The 21,411-nt window shown below is 44.2% G+C and overlaps 1 protein-coding gene across 2 annotated transcripts in view; it reads right to left on the bottom strand.

Moving 5' to 3' along the window:
• JAG2 (jagged canonical Notch ligand 2) overlaps positions 1–17,391 on the bottom strand; it is a 69,406-nt gene extending 52,015 nt beyond the window's left edge. For both annotated transcript variants that reach the window (XM_061376483.1, XM_061376484.1), the window contains exons 1-2: positions 17,079–17,391; positions 16,500–16,823 (exon numbers count right to left, since the gene is read on the bottom strand). In XM_061376483.1, the coding sequence (XP_061232467.1) occupies positions 16,500–16,823; positions 17,079–17,159 (405 nt within the window). In that variant the 5' untranslated portion in view covers positions 17,160–17,391. The remainder of the gene's footprint in view (positions 1–16,499; positions 16,824–17,078) is intronic.
• Between the last annotated feature and the right edge of the window lie 4,020 nt (positions 17,392–21,411).

The raw sequence follows: 21,411 nt of genomic DNA, 5'->3' as shown, positions 1-21,411 counted from the left end.
GGCAGAGTGTTACACAGGTTGCCTAAGGCTGAAGTGGTTTTAGTAGCTTTTTGGATCCAAGGGCAGACTGAGACAAAAATACTTCGGAGAAACCAAAACTACTTCATGAAATTCCCAGGTTGAAACAAAGTTTGGGAGAAATTTTCCATATTCTTGCCTTTAGTCTCCCATGAATATTATGTTCCCTGAAGTCTGCTGAAACAATTATTCCACTTTTTCTGACATTAAAATGAGAGTATTAAAAAACCCAAACCAGCAAGTTACACTGTGGAATCCTGCATGCCTGCCTGAGTCACTAGTATCTATCCCAGGGTAATCAAAATTATGACAAAGGAACTTTACAGGAAAAAGGGAAGCCAGGAGAAACAAAACAGAGCTCTAAATTAGATTTATAATTATGGACTCAGAACTCCTCTTTGGATTTTTCAATTATGACTTCTGTCACAGCTTTCAATCAAGGTTCTTTCTGCAATACTGATGTCACATAAAATAACTGAAAAAAAAATAATCAAACCCTGTATGCGATAGATGCATAGCAAGCCAAGTACCTGTTGCAGTAGATGCAACAAATGCTATTCAAAAAAAGACAAGCTGAGCTAGAGCTATTAACAGGGAGATCTTAGTATTTGGAATAAAGGGATAGAGGACTATAGGCTTCTGAAAGCTCCCCTGAGGGAAAAGTAATCCAGACTGTCTTTTAAGAGTGATTAAGTCAGGTGGCACAAAGCAGAACATACTCTCATCCAAGCTAAAACAAGAGAAATGCACAAATACAGCATTTATCATTTATTAACTAGCTGAAGATTGATAAGTGCCAAGTGAAATACTAAGCTTACTGATTTTATAGCATTTTTTCAAGACTAAAAATCTGTCACTACATTTGTGATAAAAATACTCAATTTACTGTAAGAAAAACAGTACTTGTCTTGGGGGAAATAAAACTGAGGTTTACAAAGAAAGGCAACTGAAATAACTAGGCAATTCATCTCCAAATTTCAGCTATCTTCTTTACAGTAGTCAAAACCTACTGTGTTTTCTATTTAGCATGGATAAAGGCTGGTGCTAGTCCTAGTTAGTCTTTCTCCACTAAGAAAGTGATTCTGCACTAAGTTGCTGAGCCAAATACCAGTTCCAGACAGACACTAGCTGTAGAGCAAGCAAGAAATAGCTCCCTCATTAAAAGCTGGACCTCTTAGTCACTCAGGAGCCAGCCTGTCTAAGAAGGAAAAAACCCCTAAAATCAAACAACAAACCAACAGCTTTCAAAACACTACTTGCATTCTCCAGAGGGAATTAGGGAAAGAATAGAATAGAAAGGGTGAAGATCAGGTTAGTATGATGGGTGAAAAAGCTGTGAAGTCAAAAGCATCTGTGACAGTCTGTAAATACCAGCTAACAAGAACTTTTAGAACTTTGAAGCTGGAAAGGAATATAAAGTGACAAAAGCCACAGATTTACTGCAGAATTATCCCCAACTTGACTTAACTACCTCAAATGCAACACTGCTATCCGTCAAACTTGCCTTCAAATGTTGTAAAGAATCCTTGTCTTTACTCAAGATACCAGACAAACTACAGGAAGATCCAGTCTCTTCAGAGCAAGCCATATTAACGGCCTAGATTTCTAAAAAATGCTCCTAAATACACTGCACAGATACCTAAAGTACTCTCAATAAGGCATACTCACTTGGACCCTTTGCATGTGCTGCAATAGCTATGTACCTGCCAGTGCTATAGGCTCAGCCGAGGCCTCAGACAACACAGATTCAGGATTTGAGTTGAGATCAGAATCCTCAGTGACCTCAGGAAATCAAGTTTTGAACCAAAATTAATAAGGACTGGGAAGCAGGAATAAAGACATCACAGGCCTTCTAGAGTCATAGCTACTAAGGTAAACCTATTTTACGTAAACTTCTTTGATTTGAACTTTTGCACACTGTCCAGTAGGAGAAAAAAAATGCCTTTTGCTTGGTACCTACAGAAGACCTTCTCCTTCAGGTCTCTAAAGTCACTAGAAAAGACTTGCAGAAACTCAGTACCACTCAATAACTCAGTAAAGCTGTTTTTCTTCTACATAAAGGAAATCCATCCCTCCATGCACACTCTAATCTGCAAAGAGCACAGCAGATTTTACTTGCCTCTTGGAGGAGGTTCTTGTATCTGTTGGACAAAGGCCTAGTGTCCCCCCAAAAAGCTTTTGGCATGTGGAAAACAGGCCTCAAAAAGGACAGTTTCTCCCAGTTGCCAGCTCTTCCACATCTGCCTGAGCGCTGCAACACTTTGTCCATCATGACCACTGTGGAAGAATAATTAACACTACTGAGAAGGATGATACCTACACAAAGCAAAAGCTACCTGGAAAGAGACTCAAACCACTCTGCTCATCACTTAGCTTTGTTTCAAACAGCTGATCAGAGTGATAAGCATAGAACATGAAAGACTAATACAATCAGCAAATACCAGTGCTCAGAAGCAGCATTAGCTATCCTTCCTACTGCCACAGCTCCTCTCTGCTAGTTAATTTACCTAACACATCTATATACTTGAAACTTTTAAGCAACCTGATTAGAAGCTAACTCATCTTTAAATATCCTTTAATATAGGTGTTATTGTGTCTGTTCCAATGAGTTTTTCTCAAAAGCAAACTAGGATATAAAATAGCATCAGCAAGCTTTCTTTCTATACCTTAGAAGAAATTACATAGTAGAAAAGCCAGCCAATTACCAAAGCAAAACTATTTTAAATATAACAGCTACTAAAGCAATAGAATTTGGTATGGTATCCTACAACCACAGCATACAAAGAAGAGATGTCTTACTCATTTACCTGAGTAAATGCCACAGGTTGTATTACACCTGTCTCTCAAACATAAGAGCCTAGAGTAACCTCCCCAGGTTTTGTTTCTCTTTCGACAGTTCTAAAGCAGAAGCAGTAGGAAAGAAAATTAAATTAATCACACCTGCATCAGTATCAACTCTGCAAACCTGATAGAATCTTAATAGCAGCCTACCCTCCCATCCTATTCAGGAAGAACACAAGGTGTTGATTTTTAATTTAAATTAGAAATTGAGATGAAATTGGAAGCTATACACAAACGAATAGCAATTCCAGCAGATGTTCCTCTGCTAATATCCAATTTTAGTGGACAAAAAAAAATCCCAACAAAAACCCCCACTGGTTTAGATGGAGGGTCACAGGATAAGCTTCAATAGTCATTTTGCCTGATCATTACACAGAAGAAAATAAACAAGCTATTTACCTCTTAAGATACTTTCATGATTTCACAACTATTAAGATACTCAGCTCCAGAGCTGGAGTTTCCAGAAATCCACTTAGTTAATTCAAAGAACAGAAGAAAGTATTGATGAAATTAGAGAAGAAAAAAAAAGCTTTTTAGAACATTATGTGTACACCACCAGACAGATAGTTGGGTACTATCTTAGCATGATTTTATTAGATTTAAGCAGAAGCTTTCAGCCTGGCTACCACCTTTGAACCGTTTCAGACAAACCTGATATTAACCAAGCATCCACATCCTACTATTTTCCTAAGACTTGGAAGAAATCCAAGATAAATTAAGCATGTTATACATATACTTTCTTGCTGCATTAATGAAAGCGTAGCTAGATTGCCTCTTTTGAAGTATATGTAACAACCATGAAGACCCATTAAGAGTTAGTGCAAGACTCATTTTATGCTTACATTTAGAATTCAAAGATGAACTGGTAATTAATACTGCTCTTCCCCTCCCCTCCACACTCCACGTGTCACGGATATTAGTGTCCTCTGGGCACTTCAAGCTAAGCATCATTATAATTTCGACTTAAAGTCAAGAGGGAATTTAACTAACTATGTAATAACATACTTTAATTATTGTTCTAAACCCAGAACACCTGCATGCACTCTTTTGTATTGGAAATATGCATATTAAAAAGGTAGGCAAATACAAAAAAAAAAGATGCCCCCCGGTTCTACGTATGCAAAGTTCCTGGGAGCAGAGTACTGTTTTAATCTTAACCTTTTTGAATAATGTTAGATGTGATAGCACTGCAATCTTCCCTTTTGTTTTTGAAAAAGCAAATGCCCTCAAAACCAATTCAAGCTAATGAGCTTAGAAGTCTTGCCTTGGGAAGAGAAGAGGCCTGTACTCAACCTCTGTTCCTAAGGGAACAGAGATTAGGGCACTGTTTTTCAAAATCCTCTTCAACTCTCCCATCAGTCCTACCTAACTGAATCAACTCCAGGGCTAGCTGGCAGCATGCATCCCACTTCACAGACAGGTGAAGCAAAGACTTTGCTGGCCCACAGTGATAGCAACAGCTAACTGATTAAACACACATAGCTCCAAACAAGATGCAATCTTTTCCTCCAAAGGCATTAGCTCTGAGCACAGGTATCATCATAGGTGTTCTCACTGTAAAAGATCACAAATGTCTAGGTTTTACTGATACATGAGTCGCACAACAGTTTCAGTCAATCTGTATTTCACATTTTCAAGAGACTTTCCAAACAGTTTGCAGATTTCCTCACAGCTAATAACAGGAGTCATTAGTCCAGAGAAAGGATATAATGCACTCAAGCTGTCCTTCACTTGGGCTCCAAACTGAACACCAGCTCAGTTCTGAATTTCTGCACATGCTAAAGAAACTGGCAGAGAAACAAACAAAGAAAACCTCTTATTTCATCTTCACAGACACCTGCTCATCTTCCTTTACACCCTCCTCAGCAATTTGGACCAGGACACTGCAGACACAACCAAAGCTATATGTGCATTTTGCTGTTCTCCATGAATTTACAGGAATAAGTTGAGCAGAAAAAAAAAGTCACAACTGTAAAACAGTGTAGTTCCTTAATATAGATCAACACACACAAGGAACTTAAAGGATTAAACAGGGATTCTGCACACAAATATGAACACTTAAATATATGCTGTAGCTCCAGAGTTTAGTTGTGAAAAATCTAAATTCATATGTATGCTCTCAAAGCAAATGCTTGTATTGTATTCGAGCAGCAGGACTGAATCTCCTGAAAATACCTCATGGCTGCAGTAATCCTCTATCCCATGTTTGCAGCACCAACCACTATGTTGTACTTAACTACTATTAAAAGGGAACTACTTACAGCAGCAAATAAACACAGCATACAACAGCCTATGTAGACTACAATTACATGGTACCCATTTGAATATATGACAACCAAGGCTGGAAATCAATCACCATAACAAAGCAGCATCAGAATTTTAACATCAAATCATGTCTTTCAGATTAACAAACTGGAGGGGATCTGACATAGCTTTGTATTGCTACAAATCAGACAAAACTCACAGACTGGCATGCCTTTGGAAGGAAAGGTTTGTAATAAGTATAGCAGAGTACACGTAACACCCTCTGAAAGCAGGTGCTTCCCCTGTGAATTTACTCTTAAGCAAGTGAATAGGAGTGCTTCTCTATTTTTTCCCTTCTCCTCCAATTGACATGCATCTGGAAGCTATGAAAGGTATATTATCTCAGCAAATCTTCAAGTTAATTTCATCCTTGACCCCTAGTTACTCCTCTGGTGGGAACCAATGCTACAGCTTTCCTCATAAGGAAGAACATTAACGGAAAAAAAGAATAAAGCCATATAAAATAAGTCAACATTAAAATAACCTGGAGACTAATTTTGCTACTCCAAAACCAGGCTCGTAACTCAAGAATATGTTCTAGTGAATACTATTCAGTTTCTTTAGTACTTCATTTGCCACCAGCTCTCACTGCTCTGTCTTCTCCAGATTCCTTGGCAAGCTGAAGTTTCACAGACTACCAGATCTTGAAAATCCATCCTAAAGGCTTAGAGACAAACAAATAATCACTAATAGCAAGCTGCCACAAGTCAAGATGCTCTTTTCCTGCCAGCTAAAACTTATTTCATTTACCTTACATTTGTGGTGATTTGGGAGTAGATATGAACAGATTGACAAGAGCTGTTAATATGCAACAGCTTATTCTTCTGTCCAAGCCCTACAGCAAGTACATTCTGACAATCCACAGTTTAAGTCCAGGTCATGCAGAGTTATCAAAAAGGGATCTGAATTCTGGAAATTAACCTCTCAAGAATTGCTATCATTTGGGTTTGAGAAACCACTTTCCCCTCTAACTCTTGAACAGCGAGATATGAAGTGACGGCTAATTGTAAACCATACAATCCCAAAGCTAACACAGCTTAACAGCAAACATCAGAAGGCACTGAAGGAGCACTAAATATTTGACAGGCAGCATCATAAGTATGTATGCAAGTTTAAATGTTTCAGTTTCTCGGCTTCCTTCCCTTTCTCACTTTCTGATAGATGAAAGTACTGGTCTATGTTTATGAATCACTGAAACAATGCTTTGCTCTACAAAGTTTTCCAACAGCCAAACACAACACTAAAGCATTTTGTGCCTATTTATAAACATATGGTTTAAACAACAGTTTATAACCAACACAGGAGGTGCTATCAGTTCACTATTGTGTACAAAACTGGTGCAGGACAGCAGATGGCTATACCTGTTCTTAGTAGTCCAAGTAAACATGGTCTGACTTCTAGACTTTGCTGATTACATGCAGCCAGTTATAGTAAAAGCTTCACGTGAGGTAACAAAAATCATGTTATTGTAACACAAGAAACTTGGAACTATCAAAAGCACTCAAAAAATCGTACATGGTGTAAGAGAATAGAACTACCACTAAAATCTATTAAGCAGCAGCATAAGTTATCAGACCAGTGCTACTAAAATTGTTCTAAATCGACAGGAAGAGCAGTGAGTGGCAGCAAGAACTGCACACCCTAAAAAACCTTTCCCTTCAGTTTTTATTGGAGTAGATCAATAATTAAGCTATTTATGTTATTTCTCAACTTCTGCTTAAAGCACATTTCGGTCAAGCCTTCCAAGTATGAACAAGCTCCCTAACTAGAATTTAAATTCTCCAGCTGGAATCCTGGACCTTTAATATTAAAAACGCAGATCGTGTTTTAAGGTAGACATTTCAACTTTACAGTGCTATAAACAGAAATATATTTTTTTGGGGGAGGGGTAAGGAGGAAAGAAGACTTAAAGAATTTGATGTTTTAGGTTCACTGCCAGCACATACAGCATTTCACTACAAGCTAGCTCTATCTCAAACAGGCATTTTTCTACCACCTGTTGAATACTGCATCAATATTAACATCACTTACTCACTGAATGTCCAGAAAGGTAATATTTATCCAATTCAAATGTTAGATACTTAAAAGTTACATAACCTGGTACCTTCAGAGAGCTAGGAAGCAGCAGAGACTAGATACCTAATGGGCTACCTGGAAATAGAAGAGCCATTGGAAGAAAAAGTGCAATAATAAGCAAATCATAATGTACTGAACATGAGAAGCCCTGATGAGAACGAGAAATATATATTCAGGACTTTCAAGCCTGAAGCAAGATGTAAACAGACTGCAGTTTATATACTGATACTCCAGTCTTATCTCAGATTTAAAAAAAGGAAAAAAACAACTTCAGAGAATGAGCACCTGTGCATCTGTCCAAGGGGCATATAATTGGTTACTCAAGGACTATTAGGCTGTTCCTTAGCAACCTCTGCAAGCTCTAATCAAGTAAGACTAAGATTGTCATTTAGCCTTGAAATGCCTTGCACCTTCCGTCTACAATAGCACTGTTATTTAGGTTGTCATTTCAATCACAGATAAAAATCCGTGCTTACTATGTATTTCAGCTCAGAGTTCCTCTTAGCACTTGCTATCAGATGATCTCCATGTCAAATGCTTTTTACACTTTATTATCTGAAGCAGCAATTAATAAAATAAACCTTTAATTTACATGTTTTTATACAAAATAAAGGCTAACTACAGCTATAAAATAAATAGCCTTGAGAATAAAGTTTAATAAATGAGCATAATCTATAGCTCAACTCTTAAACAACATCTTCAAATATCATTACAAGAAAAAAGCTTAATATCAAAGCAGTAGTAGACACATTCAGGTAAATAGCAAGCATTTATCTTGGAGCTAGATGGTATTTAAATCTTAGGTGATGCTGAAATCTATGATGTTGTTCGCATTGGTTTTCCAAAATCAAGTATCCAAACAAAGCTTTAGCCATCAGACCAGAAAAAAAAAGCCAAAGGCACTGAGCAATTGAAAAATAGATCCATTGGTTCAGCCCTAGTCTAGCATCACTGCTCACTTATAACAGCAGTGGACTACCAGTAGACAGTCTCCACTTAAGACAGCAGTCTTAAAGATTAAATTGTATTTTTTTCCCTAATTCAGAAAGCAAAGGGACCAAAAGTCTCTGGTTAAAATCAGGGATGGCCACTTCTCCCTGACTCAAGATCATCTACACAAGAGCTATCACACAGCTCTCTGCAGCTACCACCCTCCCTGTGATATATACAGCAGGGGAAGATCACAGCTCTGAGAGTGTCCCACCACCCCACAGGACATAGAAGTTCAGCAGGTGCCCATCCTGACCTAGCACAGATGGTCTTAGACATCTCTACTGACTCACTCTCCAACCCTGGGGGCAGTGGTCAGGCTACATGCCTGCCTCTTGCTCACATGACAGCTGAACATGCAGCTGAAAACTCACCAGCTGGTTATGGCACAGTACTGCCAGCAGTCACCTCTGGCCAAAGACTCACTAGTTTTAGACACCCAGCAGCCAGAAGCCAGAGCAGGTTTCTAGCAAAAGGCCCATCAAAAGTAGATCAGAGAGCTGAAGAGGAAGAGAACGGTGGAGTTACTGTCAAAAAACGATAGCAACTATCCTTCGGGTAAGTATCTGGCTAAGCTTTAAGGAGTCAGAAGCAATGCAGGTATACCCTTATCCCTCACTCCTTTAAGTAGCCTCTCTTTCCCCGAAGTGAACTCCCAAGCTTATTCCAGATCAGAGGTTTACTAGCAGCTAGAATTGGAGAGGACCAAAGGAAAGTAAATTGGCTCACTAGCAAGAAATTTACCCCCCTTTTTAGTCTTTTTTCAGTAGGCTGAGCAGCTCTGAACTAGAGCAAGCAATGCTCAGGACCCACACAGAGTTGACAAAACACTGGTCTTGTTTTCAGAACAGGAGGGAGAGAAGCTTTCAGGCACACAGTAATTTAAAGCTTCTGCAGATGACTAAGTATATAGTGCGATCACAGCTGCTTTACAGACTTAACAGCAGTTTCTAAAGGATGCTCATAGAACATACTTCAGAGCCAACATTTGCACAAAGTAACACCTACAGAAAAAACAAGAGAAGACAGACTGCACAAAAAGGATGAATTCCAGTCATCTCACATACAGGTAATGACTTGACGGCATTTCTCAAAACAGGGGGCAGACAGCCATGGGCCTAGAGGGACAACACAAACAAAAGTAATTTTAGAAGTTAAAAAAAATAATTATCATTTACCTTGCACATCTGTCTCAAATACAATCCTCCCTACACAAGACAGACTTTATAACAACTAACAAGCAGGTTAAAAATGCACTACACCATTTTTTTGCCCCCCCCCCTTTTTTTTTTACATCCAGAAAATTTCACATCTTTTATTGTTTGACAAAAGCTTAACTTTCTGCAGTTTTTGTGCTGACAAACAGTGAACTCTAGTAGTAACTCGAAGGGAGCTGTTCTCATGCAAGGAATACAAGCATTAGCATCAAACACAGAAGGCACCTTTTACAACACAAAGCTTCTCAACATCTGCAGCAACAGATTTCCTTGAACTTCAGAGGATCACTCAGAAAGCCTACAATACAGTGGGAAGAGAGCCCAATTAGGGCAAACATCACAAGCCTGATATAAACACAACCAATTATGGTTTTACTCCAACCACCTATGTTAAAGATAAATCTGGTTGTTTAAGATTAAAGCTGTAAGTAGTCATGTCTTTAGCAGACCTCTCATATGCAGAATTTTTTTTTAATATAAAACGGTGTTTGAAACATCTTCAAACAACCCAAAGACAGTGTTACAAAGCCTCCACCCTACTGCAGTGAATTGAACGTGCTCTGTTTCTACCTCACCCTCTTCTGCAGCTCACATCTTCTACTGTAAGAGTAATCCTGACTAATACCTATTCCATTTTCAGTCAAAGATTTAATGCCCACACCAGCTGCATGGCTAAGAGTGTAGCATTTCACAGATAGGCTGGCTGGAGTACTTTCTGGAATAAAGATAAGAAAGTTGACAAGAGGTGTATAAGCATACCACTCTCAGTGTCTGGGAGGTAAGGTAGCTTGTCTGTGAGTTCTGAGTTTAGCCTCAGTGTTTCCAATAAATAAGCAAGTGTTTATTTAAGGAAACTTTCAAGGAGTATAAATAGAAGTGTTCTTTACTATCTGACCATCTCTGTGACATTCAAAAAAAACCCAGAACTTTAAGGTATAAAAGCATAAATAGTTAGCAGAATACTGTCCTCTGAGGTGTATTAATTTCAAAGACATTAGAAATTCTAGATTTAGTGACATCCACATACAAAAGATTAGGAGTGCAAAGAATATTTCTGCTTAAAATTAGAAGACAGATTTTCTATAGTTACATGAAACATAAGCCTTTAGGCTTCCTATTTTGGGCAAGCTGCAAATAGTTGCTGGCACACACAGCATGCCAATAATAAATCCTTTTTTTCAAGTGTGGTTCTGAAGTGCTCAACATTAAGGCCTTGATTCTTTTTTAGAGGTGACACCTGCAGCTGCTATTGAAATCAACTAGAGTTGTCACTACCCAGCATCACTGAAGTCAGCCCCTAAAACATCACCCAATTACCTTACTTTAAGACAGCACAACAAAACCTGAAAGCCACTCTTCACACGTGTCACTTGAAACTAAAGAAATATCACTTTTAAAATAAACCAGTCCCTCAACCTCAACCTTTCATTTATGCTTACCTTAAAAACTTTTTTGGTCACAGTACTGAGCAGGTAAAAGCATTCAATTGTCTTATCTACTGCCCCAGGACTGAGGAAGCATGAATCCATGTTTTCTAACCCACAGTGTATCTGTCCCTGAAAGCAACAGGCAGGGGAATGTTTTACAAGCTCAAGAACCACAGGTGCTTTGGTATGGCAGTTCAACAGAGCCCAAGTCTACAGACAAGCCCATCAGGCAGCCAGCAAGCAAGCAAGCAAGCAAGCAGCAAGATCAGGGAAGAACAAACAACAAAAAACTGTTTAAGTATCAAACAGGAAGCTTTGTGCTATCAGCAGAGGCTTCCACCTGGGGGAAAAAGTTAGGCTGCTGACAAGTCAGACATTAAACTTTTTTGTAGTTGCCAGCCATATATTGATGAACTACATTTTTCCCCCTCCTGACCTCCTAACAGGTGTGATGCATGCACACTAACCCATCACTATACCAGGTGAATTTTGGCTCAAGGTCTTGCTCTCACTTCTTATTCCCTGCCTTCAGGTCCTGCTTGGGACTGTGCATTTGCACACATTATTTTTAACAGGAAGTTTCAATGGGGCAAATAACTACTCAGAGGTAAAGCTTGCTGTATTTAACTTGAGAATGCTTCACTTGTGAAATCCTGATCTTCTTCGTAAGGAAAGTATACCTACTGCTCCTCAGGTACAGCTGTGTACCTTTTTCAGTGCTAAATGGCCAAACTTTAACCTGCCTAATTTAAGCATATCTGCTACGATCGTCATTCAAGCTGACAGGATGCATGTTTACTCTGCCAGGGAGCACACAGTAACCTAATTCAGGATATTTTCATTACAAACCCTCAAGGCACTGATCAGAGAAGTGATGGCTGTGTTAAGACAGAAGGTAGACCAACTGTGGATCTACCAGCCAGACAAAAATAGAGAAGAGTATTTCCTGCACTCAGGCTATCTAGTTCCCTACCAGCACCACAGATCCCAGATGACACACTCCAAGACTAGATGCCTTCCAGGGCCTGACCACCTTTGCTTTTCAAATTAGAAGAACTGACCCTGATAAAGAATTTTATACTGAAGCAGACATCTGAAAGTGACGAGCAAAACACTGTATTCATTAAGTAATAAAAGCTATAAGGTCAAGTATTCCTGCTCAGGTTTTGGCAGAAGAGGGGCTGCTTTCTAAGAAATTCAGCATTTACTGCTGCAGCCAAGTAATCCTCTCAACAGCTTTACACACATTTGATGGTTCACACTCCTGTGTATGTTTTAGATCAAGACTGAACCCTTCCAGGCATTTGGGTGAGACATGTAGACTGCACATGGATGAAACTCAAACAGAACCTGGGTATTACATTTATATACTTTCACACATTTTTATCTACCCAAAAGTTAATAGTACTTCAGAAGCTTAGAGAAAGGTGCTACAATCACATCTGGAGTAAGAAAAAACCTAAGATCAGGGATTACAAAAATAATAAATTAGTGCCCACTTTCTAGGGGGGAAAGCACCCTTTACCCAAGCAAGTTGCAAGGGCTGCCTGAACCTCTACCACCCCTTCTTCAGACAAGTCCTAGCTAAGTACCAAGGAAAAAGAAGTGAAACTGCTTCTTTCTGCTACTTATCACCAAGGCCCTGAATTTGGATCTTAGCCTGTAGAGTTCAGTGCATACTGCCCCCCATATGGACACTGCCCTGTCTGTCACACTAGAATATCAGAAAAAGACAGGCTGAAGGGACACATTGATGCATACCGTAACACATGGTTTCAACATCCACAACTTGTCAGAACAATTCCTCTATATGACTAATTAGCTGAAGTAATAGATGCCATACCAATATTTATGGTGCTGGAAAAGCTGCGAATTCCCCGAGGGAAGGAACAGGGTGGAGGGAAAAACCACACACACACAACTCCATTTCATGGCATCTAGCAAAGGAGTATGAAAAATGGTTCCTCATAACCCATCCCGCAGAATGGCTATAACTTTAAAACATCATCTTCAGAAGCAACCTTCAATTAAATCCAAACCTAAAACTTTGCCAATAACCTAACTGTAATTAATATTGCTGTGCAAGGTACTTCTGAAGCTTCAGTCCCTGAGCAAACAGCTCCATTAGAAAAAAAAGAAAAAAAAAAAAGAAATGCTGAAGACTAACAGACCTAAACTGTGTGAGTGATCAGAATCCTTCAGAGCTACTTGAATTCTTTTGTCTTCCTTTGTTTTAAAGTTCCACATAAATTTTAACCGAATCATTTATTTGTTAGTCTCAAACGAGCATTAAGCTTCAAGTTTTACAGCAGGAGGCAAAGAAAAAAAATACGAGGTAGGTGGGTGAAGAAGACAGCTGTATTGTTCTAGCTGTTCCTCAGCCTCTCCCACTGCCAGATTTCTTTGGATGATGTATCCCAAGGTAGCAATTTTAAGAACTTTTTGGCAATATCCCAAGCTTCTCTTGCAAATCAGAGATCAGACTAATGATATTAAAAAGAGAGAAACAGGAAATAGGAATAAACTGGATAACTGACACTGTATCAAGAAGTCACTAAGCTCTGGTACTACAGCTTTACAGAAGCAACTTGTCCGTATTTTAGAGAAAAATTTTACCATATGAAATAAAAAAAAATAAATCAAAAAGACATAGAATCATAGAATAGTTAGGGTTGGAAAGGACCTTAAGATCATCAAGTTCCAACTCCCCTGCCATGGGCAGGGACACCTCGCTCTAAACCGTATCACCCAACGCCTCATCCAACCTGGCCTTGAACATCAGTATAACAAAACCAAGGCAAAGACTCCACCTTTCAAGACTACTTTCCTTACAGCTACTGCTAGCTCAGGACACTGCAATATCAAACAGATTAAGAAAGCCTCCCTCAAGCAATTTATACATTTGCCTCCACACATGAGAGAGTTATCATTCAGATGCTGTTCAATAAGAAGCCTGCATACACCAATGCTGGCTTTCATTAAGGTTGGATTCCTCAGTCTTAAAAATCCGATACAGAACTACCAAAATAAGTCCTTTGCTCGCTGCTGGTACCAAGGCAAATGTGTTTCACAAGTGAAGAGCATAATTTCTGATTCTGTTTAGTCTTGTTCCTTCCCAGGATATTCAATAAAGGAACATTAATTTCATTACAGTTGCATAGCAAAAAAAAAAAAAAAGCATTATATGGAAAGATTATGTCCATATTGTTGTTGTTTCTTTGCAAACGTGAGTAGAGAGAGAATATTTGAGAACAATTTTGAGATTACCCCAGGGAGTTGAAACTCAACTCAGGAACTCAATCTACTTTAAAAAACCCTTGTGTTAAACTAGCATTACAATTGAGTCTCTCCTTGTAGAGTCTGTATGGCTTATCTACAGTTGTGACAAAGATGCCATATCCCCCAGCACGCAGAGTTCAAGGTGTAACAACATAAAGGAGAATATCTTTCCATAGGCACATCTGCAGACTGCAGTACAGGGACTGTTTTTAAAAGTACAACTACTCCACACCTTATTTTTAGAAGCAAGGGTGGGCAGGGAGAGTATTCAGTAAACCTTCCAAAAATCAGCCAGCCACCCACTGAACTGCAGTGGCTCTGTTTAAATAACTTACAGGCTGATCTGTAATAGCTACACAAAAAAAAACAACACCTAAAACCAGTGAAAAGACTGACCAAATACCAAGTCCTTTAAAACACTGGAGGCAACAATACAAGAAACAGCATCAGATGAGGCACTGTATGCTAGAGACACTGTTGCAATTCACCTGCAAGAGGCAGGTCAAACAGGCCTTTCTTAGGACTGGATGAGAATAGAACAGTATCTGGCAGCTGCAAGGTAAGAATGTGCTTATTCCAACAGAGAAAAGACAAAGGAGATTGGGCTTCAGGGCCTGCATTGCACAGGTTATCAAACTCTCCTCCAGTTTCAAGTAGCAATAATAGAATTGGCAAAATAAAAGTGTGAGTTAAGTTACCTTTACTTCCTCATGTAGATAACGTATAAAGTTTGAGGTGCTAATGGTACAAAAATCTCCTACTGAAGAGTTTACGATTTCATGAAACCTACATTAAATGGTCAGTAAAGATGAGAAAGAATCCTAATTTTCCCTTTGATCTTGAAACTTGCAAGTACAGTTCTAAATACCCTGGTTTTACGGTATTGACTATACCCATTAACAGAAACCCAAGTTCAAGAGGCCACAAGACAAAACAAAGGCAACCAGAACACAAGCACCTCTGTGCAGAGAAATTTATTAATTGTATTATTTAACTACCCAAGTCCAGCAAAACCCTTTATTGCAAGTAGCCATCAGTTCTTAACTTGAGGTGCACAACCATCAGGTTGGAGGGTCCCTGGCAGCACAGAAAGTTAAGCAATGCACGTGGACTGGTTTCCTTCAGCACAAAATACAAGTGAGCAGCAGCAGTTTTCCAAGTAACAAAGATCCCACACGTTACATGTCTCGAGAGGAGGGCAAGGGCCATTTCAAACTGGTCACCAGGTACCAAGCGCGATCCGCAGGTACCGGGACTTCCGATACTCGTCTCCCTCCGGAGCGAGACACTGCACCATTCCCATTCCTCGGCACCTCCCAACTTGCCAGCTTCCACCCCGTGGCCCACTTGGAAGGGCAGCGCGCAGCAGCTGTGAACCTCGCTGCAGGGCCCTACCTGCCTGCAGCCGGGCAGAAAGCCCGGTCCTTCCTCCTGCCCAGCCCGCCCCGGCACTGCCCTTCTCCGCACCCCGCGTCCCCGAAAGGCAGGAGGAAGCGCTCCGTCCTCCAAGGGCCGGGACAAGCCTTGGCCTGCAGCCCCTGCGCGTGTACGCCCTCGAGCATGCGGCGCACGGGAGATGGGGCTAAGCAGCAGCCACCCCCTGTACCCCGGGGGACGGGAGCTGCAGAGAGGCACGGGACAGCAGCACAAGCCGCAGCGCCCGCCGCCACGGAGCCGAGGCACGGACTGTGACAGGAGCGGAGCGGCGCAGGGCCCGGCCGCCCGGAGGGGGCAGCGACGCGCAGGATAAGGGGGAAGAACGGAGGGGTCGCTGCGCGGGGCACGCGCCGGGCCCCCGCCCTCTCCGCCCCCAGCGCCAACGGCCTAGCCCCGCCCGCGCCCCAGGAGGAGCGGCAGCTCGCGCCCTTCGCGAGCCGCGGCACGCGCCCCGCGCCCCCACCTGCGCCGCCCGGCAGCGCCCCCTGCCGGGAACCGCGCCGAGCGCCGCGGCCGCGCCTGTGCTCCCGGGACGGTTCCCAGCAGTGGTTTCCTTAGGAAACGTTAATTTTCCGCGATTTCTGCCGCACAAGCCGCACTCACCGCCCGCGAGGGAGCCCGTCGTGCGGCCAGCCTGCAGCCGCTCCCCAGCACCCCGGGCCGTCTCCAGCAAACCCCCGCCGCGGCCCCTGCGCCCCTCGGCGGGGCGAGGGCTGCGCATCCCCCATACCGCCGACCGTGACCCGCAGCCCCGGGAAGCGGCCAGCCCCGCTCAAGGCAGCGCACCGGCGGCTCACCCGGTCTTCTAACGGGAGAGCGGGCAGCGCCGCAGAACCCCCGCCAGGTGGGGGGCGGTTACACGGGACATTAAACACGGTCGGTAACAAGAGCGCGATCATCAACAACCTACCGGCCACGCAAACTGAAAGGGAATAACAATCCTGCCCGTCTCAGGGGTTCTGCCTTGGTAGGAGTACTTGTTGTTGTTCAAATAGAAAATATTTCCACCGAGAACGGGGGTAGATCCGAATCCGTAGTTGCAGGGTCCGACCGGTGTGATCTTGGCCTGATATTCCTTGAGACAGACTTTCACGTAAGTGTCGCACTCGTCCCGGGCGCAGTCCAGGTTCTGGGGGCTTCTCATGCCATCGCAGCATTCCCCATTGAACAACTCGCCGTTTACATTCCGCACCGAGTTAAGCTGCAGCTCGAAATAGCCCGTGGACCGGGACACCTAAAAATAAAAATCAAAGGGGAAAGAGCCTCGTTACTACCGCGGCCGGGCGGGCGGGCAGCGCCGGGAGCGCGGGGCTGCGGCGAGGCTGCGGCCCCCTCAACTTTCGTCGGCTGGAGATTTTAACCCCGCGGCGACGGCACATCTTTATGAAACAAAAATATCACGCATACATAGGACATGCGCAAGGTGGAAAGGGAGCGGAGATAAACGCGCCGCCCGCGGACGGGAGCGGAGCCCCCCGCGCCCCCCTACCTGCACGCAGGAGCCGAGGAGCAGCGCCAGGCCGAGCGCAGCGGCGCAGGGGGCCCGGTTCCGCTGGCCGGCGCCCCGCATGCCTGGTGCTCCGCGCAGCCGCCTCAGAGGAGCCCGCCGAGCTCACCGGCCACGGACCGGCGGCCGCTCGCGGCATGGGCGGCGGGGGAGCCGCCCGCAGCGCGCCGGGGGGCGCAGGGCATGGGCTGCCGGCGGGGCCGCCCGGAGCGCTCCGCCGCCGCTCCCCTCCCGCAGGCTCCGCTCGCTGTCTGTGCGCCTCAGCTCCGCAGACACCCAACAAGTAGGTGCCGGAGTGACAGCTTCATTACCCATTCGCCGCCGCTGCCGCCGCCTTCATATTAATGAGGGGGACGGCCCGGCCCCGCGGCCGGCGGGTGGGGCCAGCGCCGCTCCCGCCGCGGCTCTTAAAGGGCGGCGGGTGGGAACGGCGCCCCCCTATCCTGCCCTACTTCGCTGGTAGTGGGGAGTCTGCCAACCCCAGGAGGGAGGAGGGAACAGAGGAACGCCCTCTGGGCATAGATGAGCACAAGTGGGGTGCGCGCACCCCCATGTAGGTGGTGTGCGGGGTGGTGTGAACGCGCCACCGCCGCGGAGGAGCGCGCACTCACAGTGTTAGAGGAGCACCCCTGGGGTATGCGCACCCGTGGCTGCGGAGGAGCGCCCTGGCCGACGTGGAGCACGCGATATGTGCACCCACACTGATGGAGCTGTGCAGGGTGTATGCACCCACAAGCATAGAAGAGCACATGTGGTGCAAACACATCAGCCAAAAAGTGTTTGGGGTAGGAGTGCCCCAGCATCATTCATGTACCCACAGCTGTGAAGCAGTGCACAGGGTGGGATCACCCGCAGCTGTGGAGCCGTGCACAGGGTGGGATCATCCACAGCTGTGGAGGAGTAGGGTGCACTCCCAGTCATAGAGGATTGTGATGGTTGGGGGTGCCGGCAGCCATGTAGGAGCACAATACATGCAAACGTAGCTGTGGAAGAGAATGTGGCATGGGATCATTCATTGCAGTGGAAGAGCATGCATGGTGCATGCCCCCACAGCAGTGGAGGAGTGTATGGGGTGGATGCACCCGTAGCTGTGGAGGAACACAGGGAGTGGGAGCACCCACAGCACCACAGAGGAGTGTGGGCTGCATGCACCCACAGCTGTGGAGGAACACATGGTGCACGAACTGTGCATGGCTGTGGAGGAGTATATGGGGTGCATGTACCCATGCTCATGTAGAAGCACAAAGGGTGCGTGAACCCACAACCATGTAGTTCACCCAATATTGCTTAGAGTGCTCTTGGTGACATGTGCAGCGCATGGAGCAGATGGCCAAGTAGTGGGATCATGTCCTCCTCCAGTGGTGGCTCAAGCAAGTATGAGAGTAACAGAGCAGAGATTTCTCCTTTAGTTCAAGCACCGTGTGATTTTGATCCCCGATGACAACTATGAAAACTATACATACAGACATGCTATGAATACACTATCAGAGCCCAAATCCGCATTTAGGATCTAAGTTTGCCTTGTTTCTTTCCCTGCCCCCTCCCTGTTTAACTGTTTAGTGCTGATTACCCACCAAAGTGGACAATTGGAGAACAAACAGCTCAAAAATCAAAGGGCTGTCATGTTCCCCTGTGCAGAAAACCTTTCACAGAGCCTCCCCCTGCCTTTTCAGCGCCCCGGCTGCCTCCCGTCTCTCCAGCAGCCAGCCGGCACGCTGCTCCTTCGCTATTCATGGCCAGCGTGCAGCTGCAGCTACTCTCCTAGGCTGACACAGCAGCAGCTGCTATATGTGTGCCAGCTGGCTAGCCGCTCTCCAAAATCCTCTTGTCCGCCCCTCTCCCTTTGCTTTCCTTCTTCCCACCTACAGACCTGTTTCTCCTTCCCCACCCTCATCTCCCACTTGCCACATTCTGCTCCAGTTTCCTAACTCCCCACTGTCCTGATCCTACCCCTCTGCTGTTCTGATTCACCTTACTTGCTCTCTGGGAAGCATCTCTTATTTTCCTCTCATCCCTCCTGAGCTCAGACAGGAGCTCTCTGAAGTGGAACAGTGAATATTGCTTTTAATTATTTTATGTGTCCTGTCTTTGAAACTGTGCCTCCCAACATAACTTCATTCAAGCATTTCTTTTGGTTAAGATAACCTCTGCTACAACCACCTTTAGAAGGCGGCAAAGGAAAAGGAGGGGGAGCTGAGGGAGGGCTGTTACCTTGGTTTGAGGTGTTATTTTAAAGTTGCTGTGTTTTGCTAATCAGAAACTCTGCTGGGCCCATCTTCTTGCCCAGCTGCATGGCTTGCTGGCTTCTAAATGGACAGGCAAATGCTCTTTAGTTTTAAATTACTTTTTCTGGTGGTGAAGAGGAGTTTCTTAGACAAGCTTTCTGTCTGATTATTTTGCAATGGATAGCAGCCAAAATATTTTGCAAGACAGGTATTTTGTTTGCATGTACCATCGTAAACAAACAAAACCTCATAATCTACCTTCAGCATTATGTGGTCAATATCCCTGTGGAGGATATATTTTTATCACCAAGCTAAGCAAATGTAATACCAAAGAAAGATGATCCAGTAGTTACAGCATATGCTCAGTCTCTACAAAGCCGAGCTCGGTTACCTGCAGTATCACAGAATTTCTTTGTTACCTTGAGCACACTCCATCTTGGTTTTGTGCTTTGGTTTCATGTTGGTAAATATTCTACAGTATTCAAAAACTCTGGTGCCATTTTAAGACACCTTTTCTTTCTGTAACCTGACTTCACAGGAGCAGAGAGGGGAGGTGAACCAGGCGTTTTCTCTGCTCAGGAAAGTACTCATTTTATTCCTCTTGGTGCTGCAGCCCCATTTTCAGCCTGAACTCCTTAGTTCTCTCACTGTGGTTATTATTTCTTAAGTGTCATGGACTTTCATTCTATTCTCCTTTACATATGGAAAGTTGTTTAATTTGAGTTATGCACAGATAGAGATGGTTTTCAGGAAACACAGGAAAAGTGTTTCTTAACTTATGAACTCTGAGCTTTTTACAAAAGCCTGGTGGCCAGATCTGGAGCTGAATGCTGAGCCAGGTGACAAGGAGCCATCCCTCGCAGCTTGGACAGCGTCGATCAAACTGCCTCTGCAGGACCACCCCCAAGGAGAAGCAGACCACTCCAGCATGGTCCCTGACTTCCCATTTAGGGCTGCCTACCACCAACCCTTTAAGGGAGATGAACTTAGGTAGGATGAAAAGCAAAAGGTCCTGCACAGCCCTTGGCATGTTGCCTTGGTCACTTCCAACAGGCCATCCTGTGTGTCCAGGAGAGCAGTGGCAGGATTTTCCCCCCTGCTCTCCAGCGTTTCCCAGGCTCTGGACCCCTGCCGCAGGACAGCTCACAGGATCGGGCTTCCCCGTGCTGAGCAAGCATGCAGGAGGCGGCTGGCTCCATAACTCATTCCCAATCAGCTGTGCTCTCCAAGGTCTGCTGGAGGTCCTGGCTGCCAAGTGTAACGTGTCTCCTCTTTCACTCACACCTGCAGCCCAGCCTGCTGTCATACAACCTGCTGCCTTTCCTGCCTGTCCTGCATCTGGCTACTCCCCACACTGGCAGCTGTCCTTTCTCCATTGGGTGAGTCCAGGACTCTTCCTGCCATTCTCTGAGTTCATCTTCCCCTCACCTTCCTCGGAGAAGGGTCCATGTTTGTTTGCATTGGGTCACAGGGCCATCTATGCAGCCCTGTGCAGGCGGGTACCTGCCTGCTGCTCAGGAGAAACTGATATTAAATTCCCTATGCCAAACACAAGCTTTGAGGTGCTATTCTTTCATTCCCCACCAAAATAAGGGTTGTCAAGATCTAGATTAAAACTCCATATATATCCTCCTATTGCTGCTCTCTTCCATCCTCCAGCTGCTGCTCCTTCTTTCTTCAGCAATCCCTGCTGATGGTAGTAAGTGGGAATCAGGGCTGTGCATGAAAGAGTGGTGGAAATAGGGCTGAGAAAATTCATGTTTGACTTTAGCCAGAGTTTGAGCTTGCAGTCAGCAGTTACTCATCCTGCACAAGGGATGTGACCGGAGAACATCAGTCCCTCTGGCAGGGAAGGGATGTGCTCACCGCTAGTCTCAGGCAGGGTGGAGTGCCGGCATGCCACGCCTCCTCATTCCCTGCCCTCTGGGCCAGCATTTTTGCTTTTGTGCTCTGGCTGTGTGCTTATGCTAGAGTTTATGCCTGTGTACAAATCCTTTGCAAGTATGCCCATTAAATCATTTGCATAAAATATCCCCAGAGGATCATAGCAGCTAGGAAAGAGCAAGGTTTAATCATTTGCCTTAGAGACG

This window comes from Neopsephotus bourkii, unplaced genomic scaffold (genome assembly GCF_033783945.1).
Source record: "Neopsephotus bourkii isolate Nb327-2 ecotype Australia unplaced genomic scaffold, CSIRO-AGI_Nbou_v1 NB_1707, whole genome shotgun sequence".
Taxonomy (NCBI): Eukaryota; Metazoa; Chordata; class Aves; order Psittaciformes; family Psittacidae; genus Neopsephotus; species Neopsephotus bourkii.
This window is presented reverse-complemented; position numbering and strand designations above follow the sequence as displayed.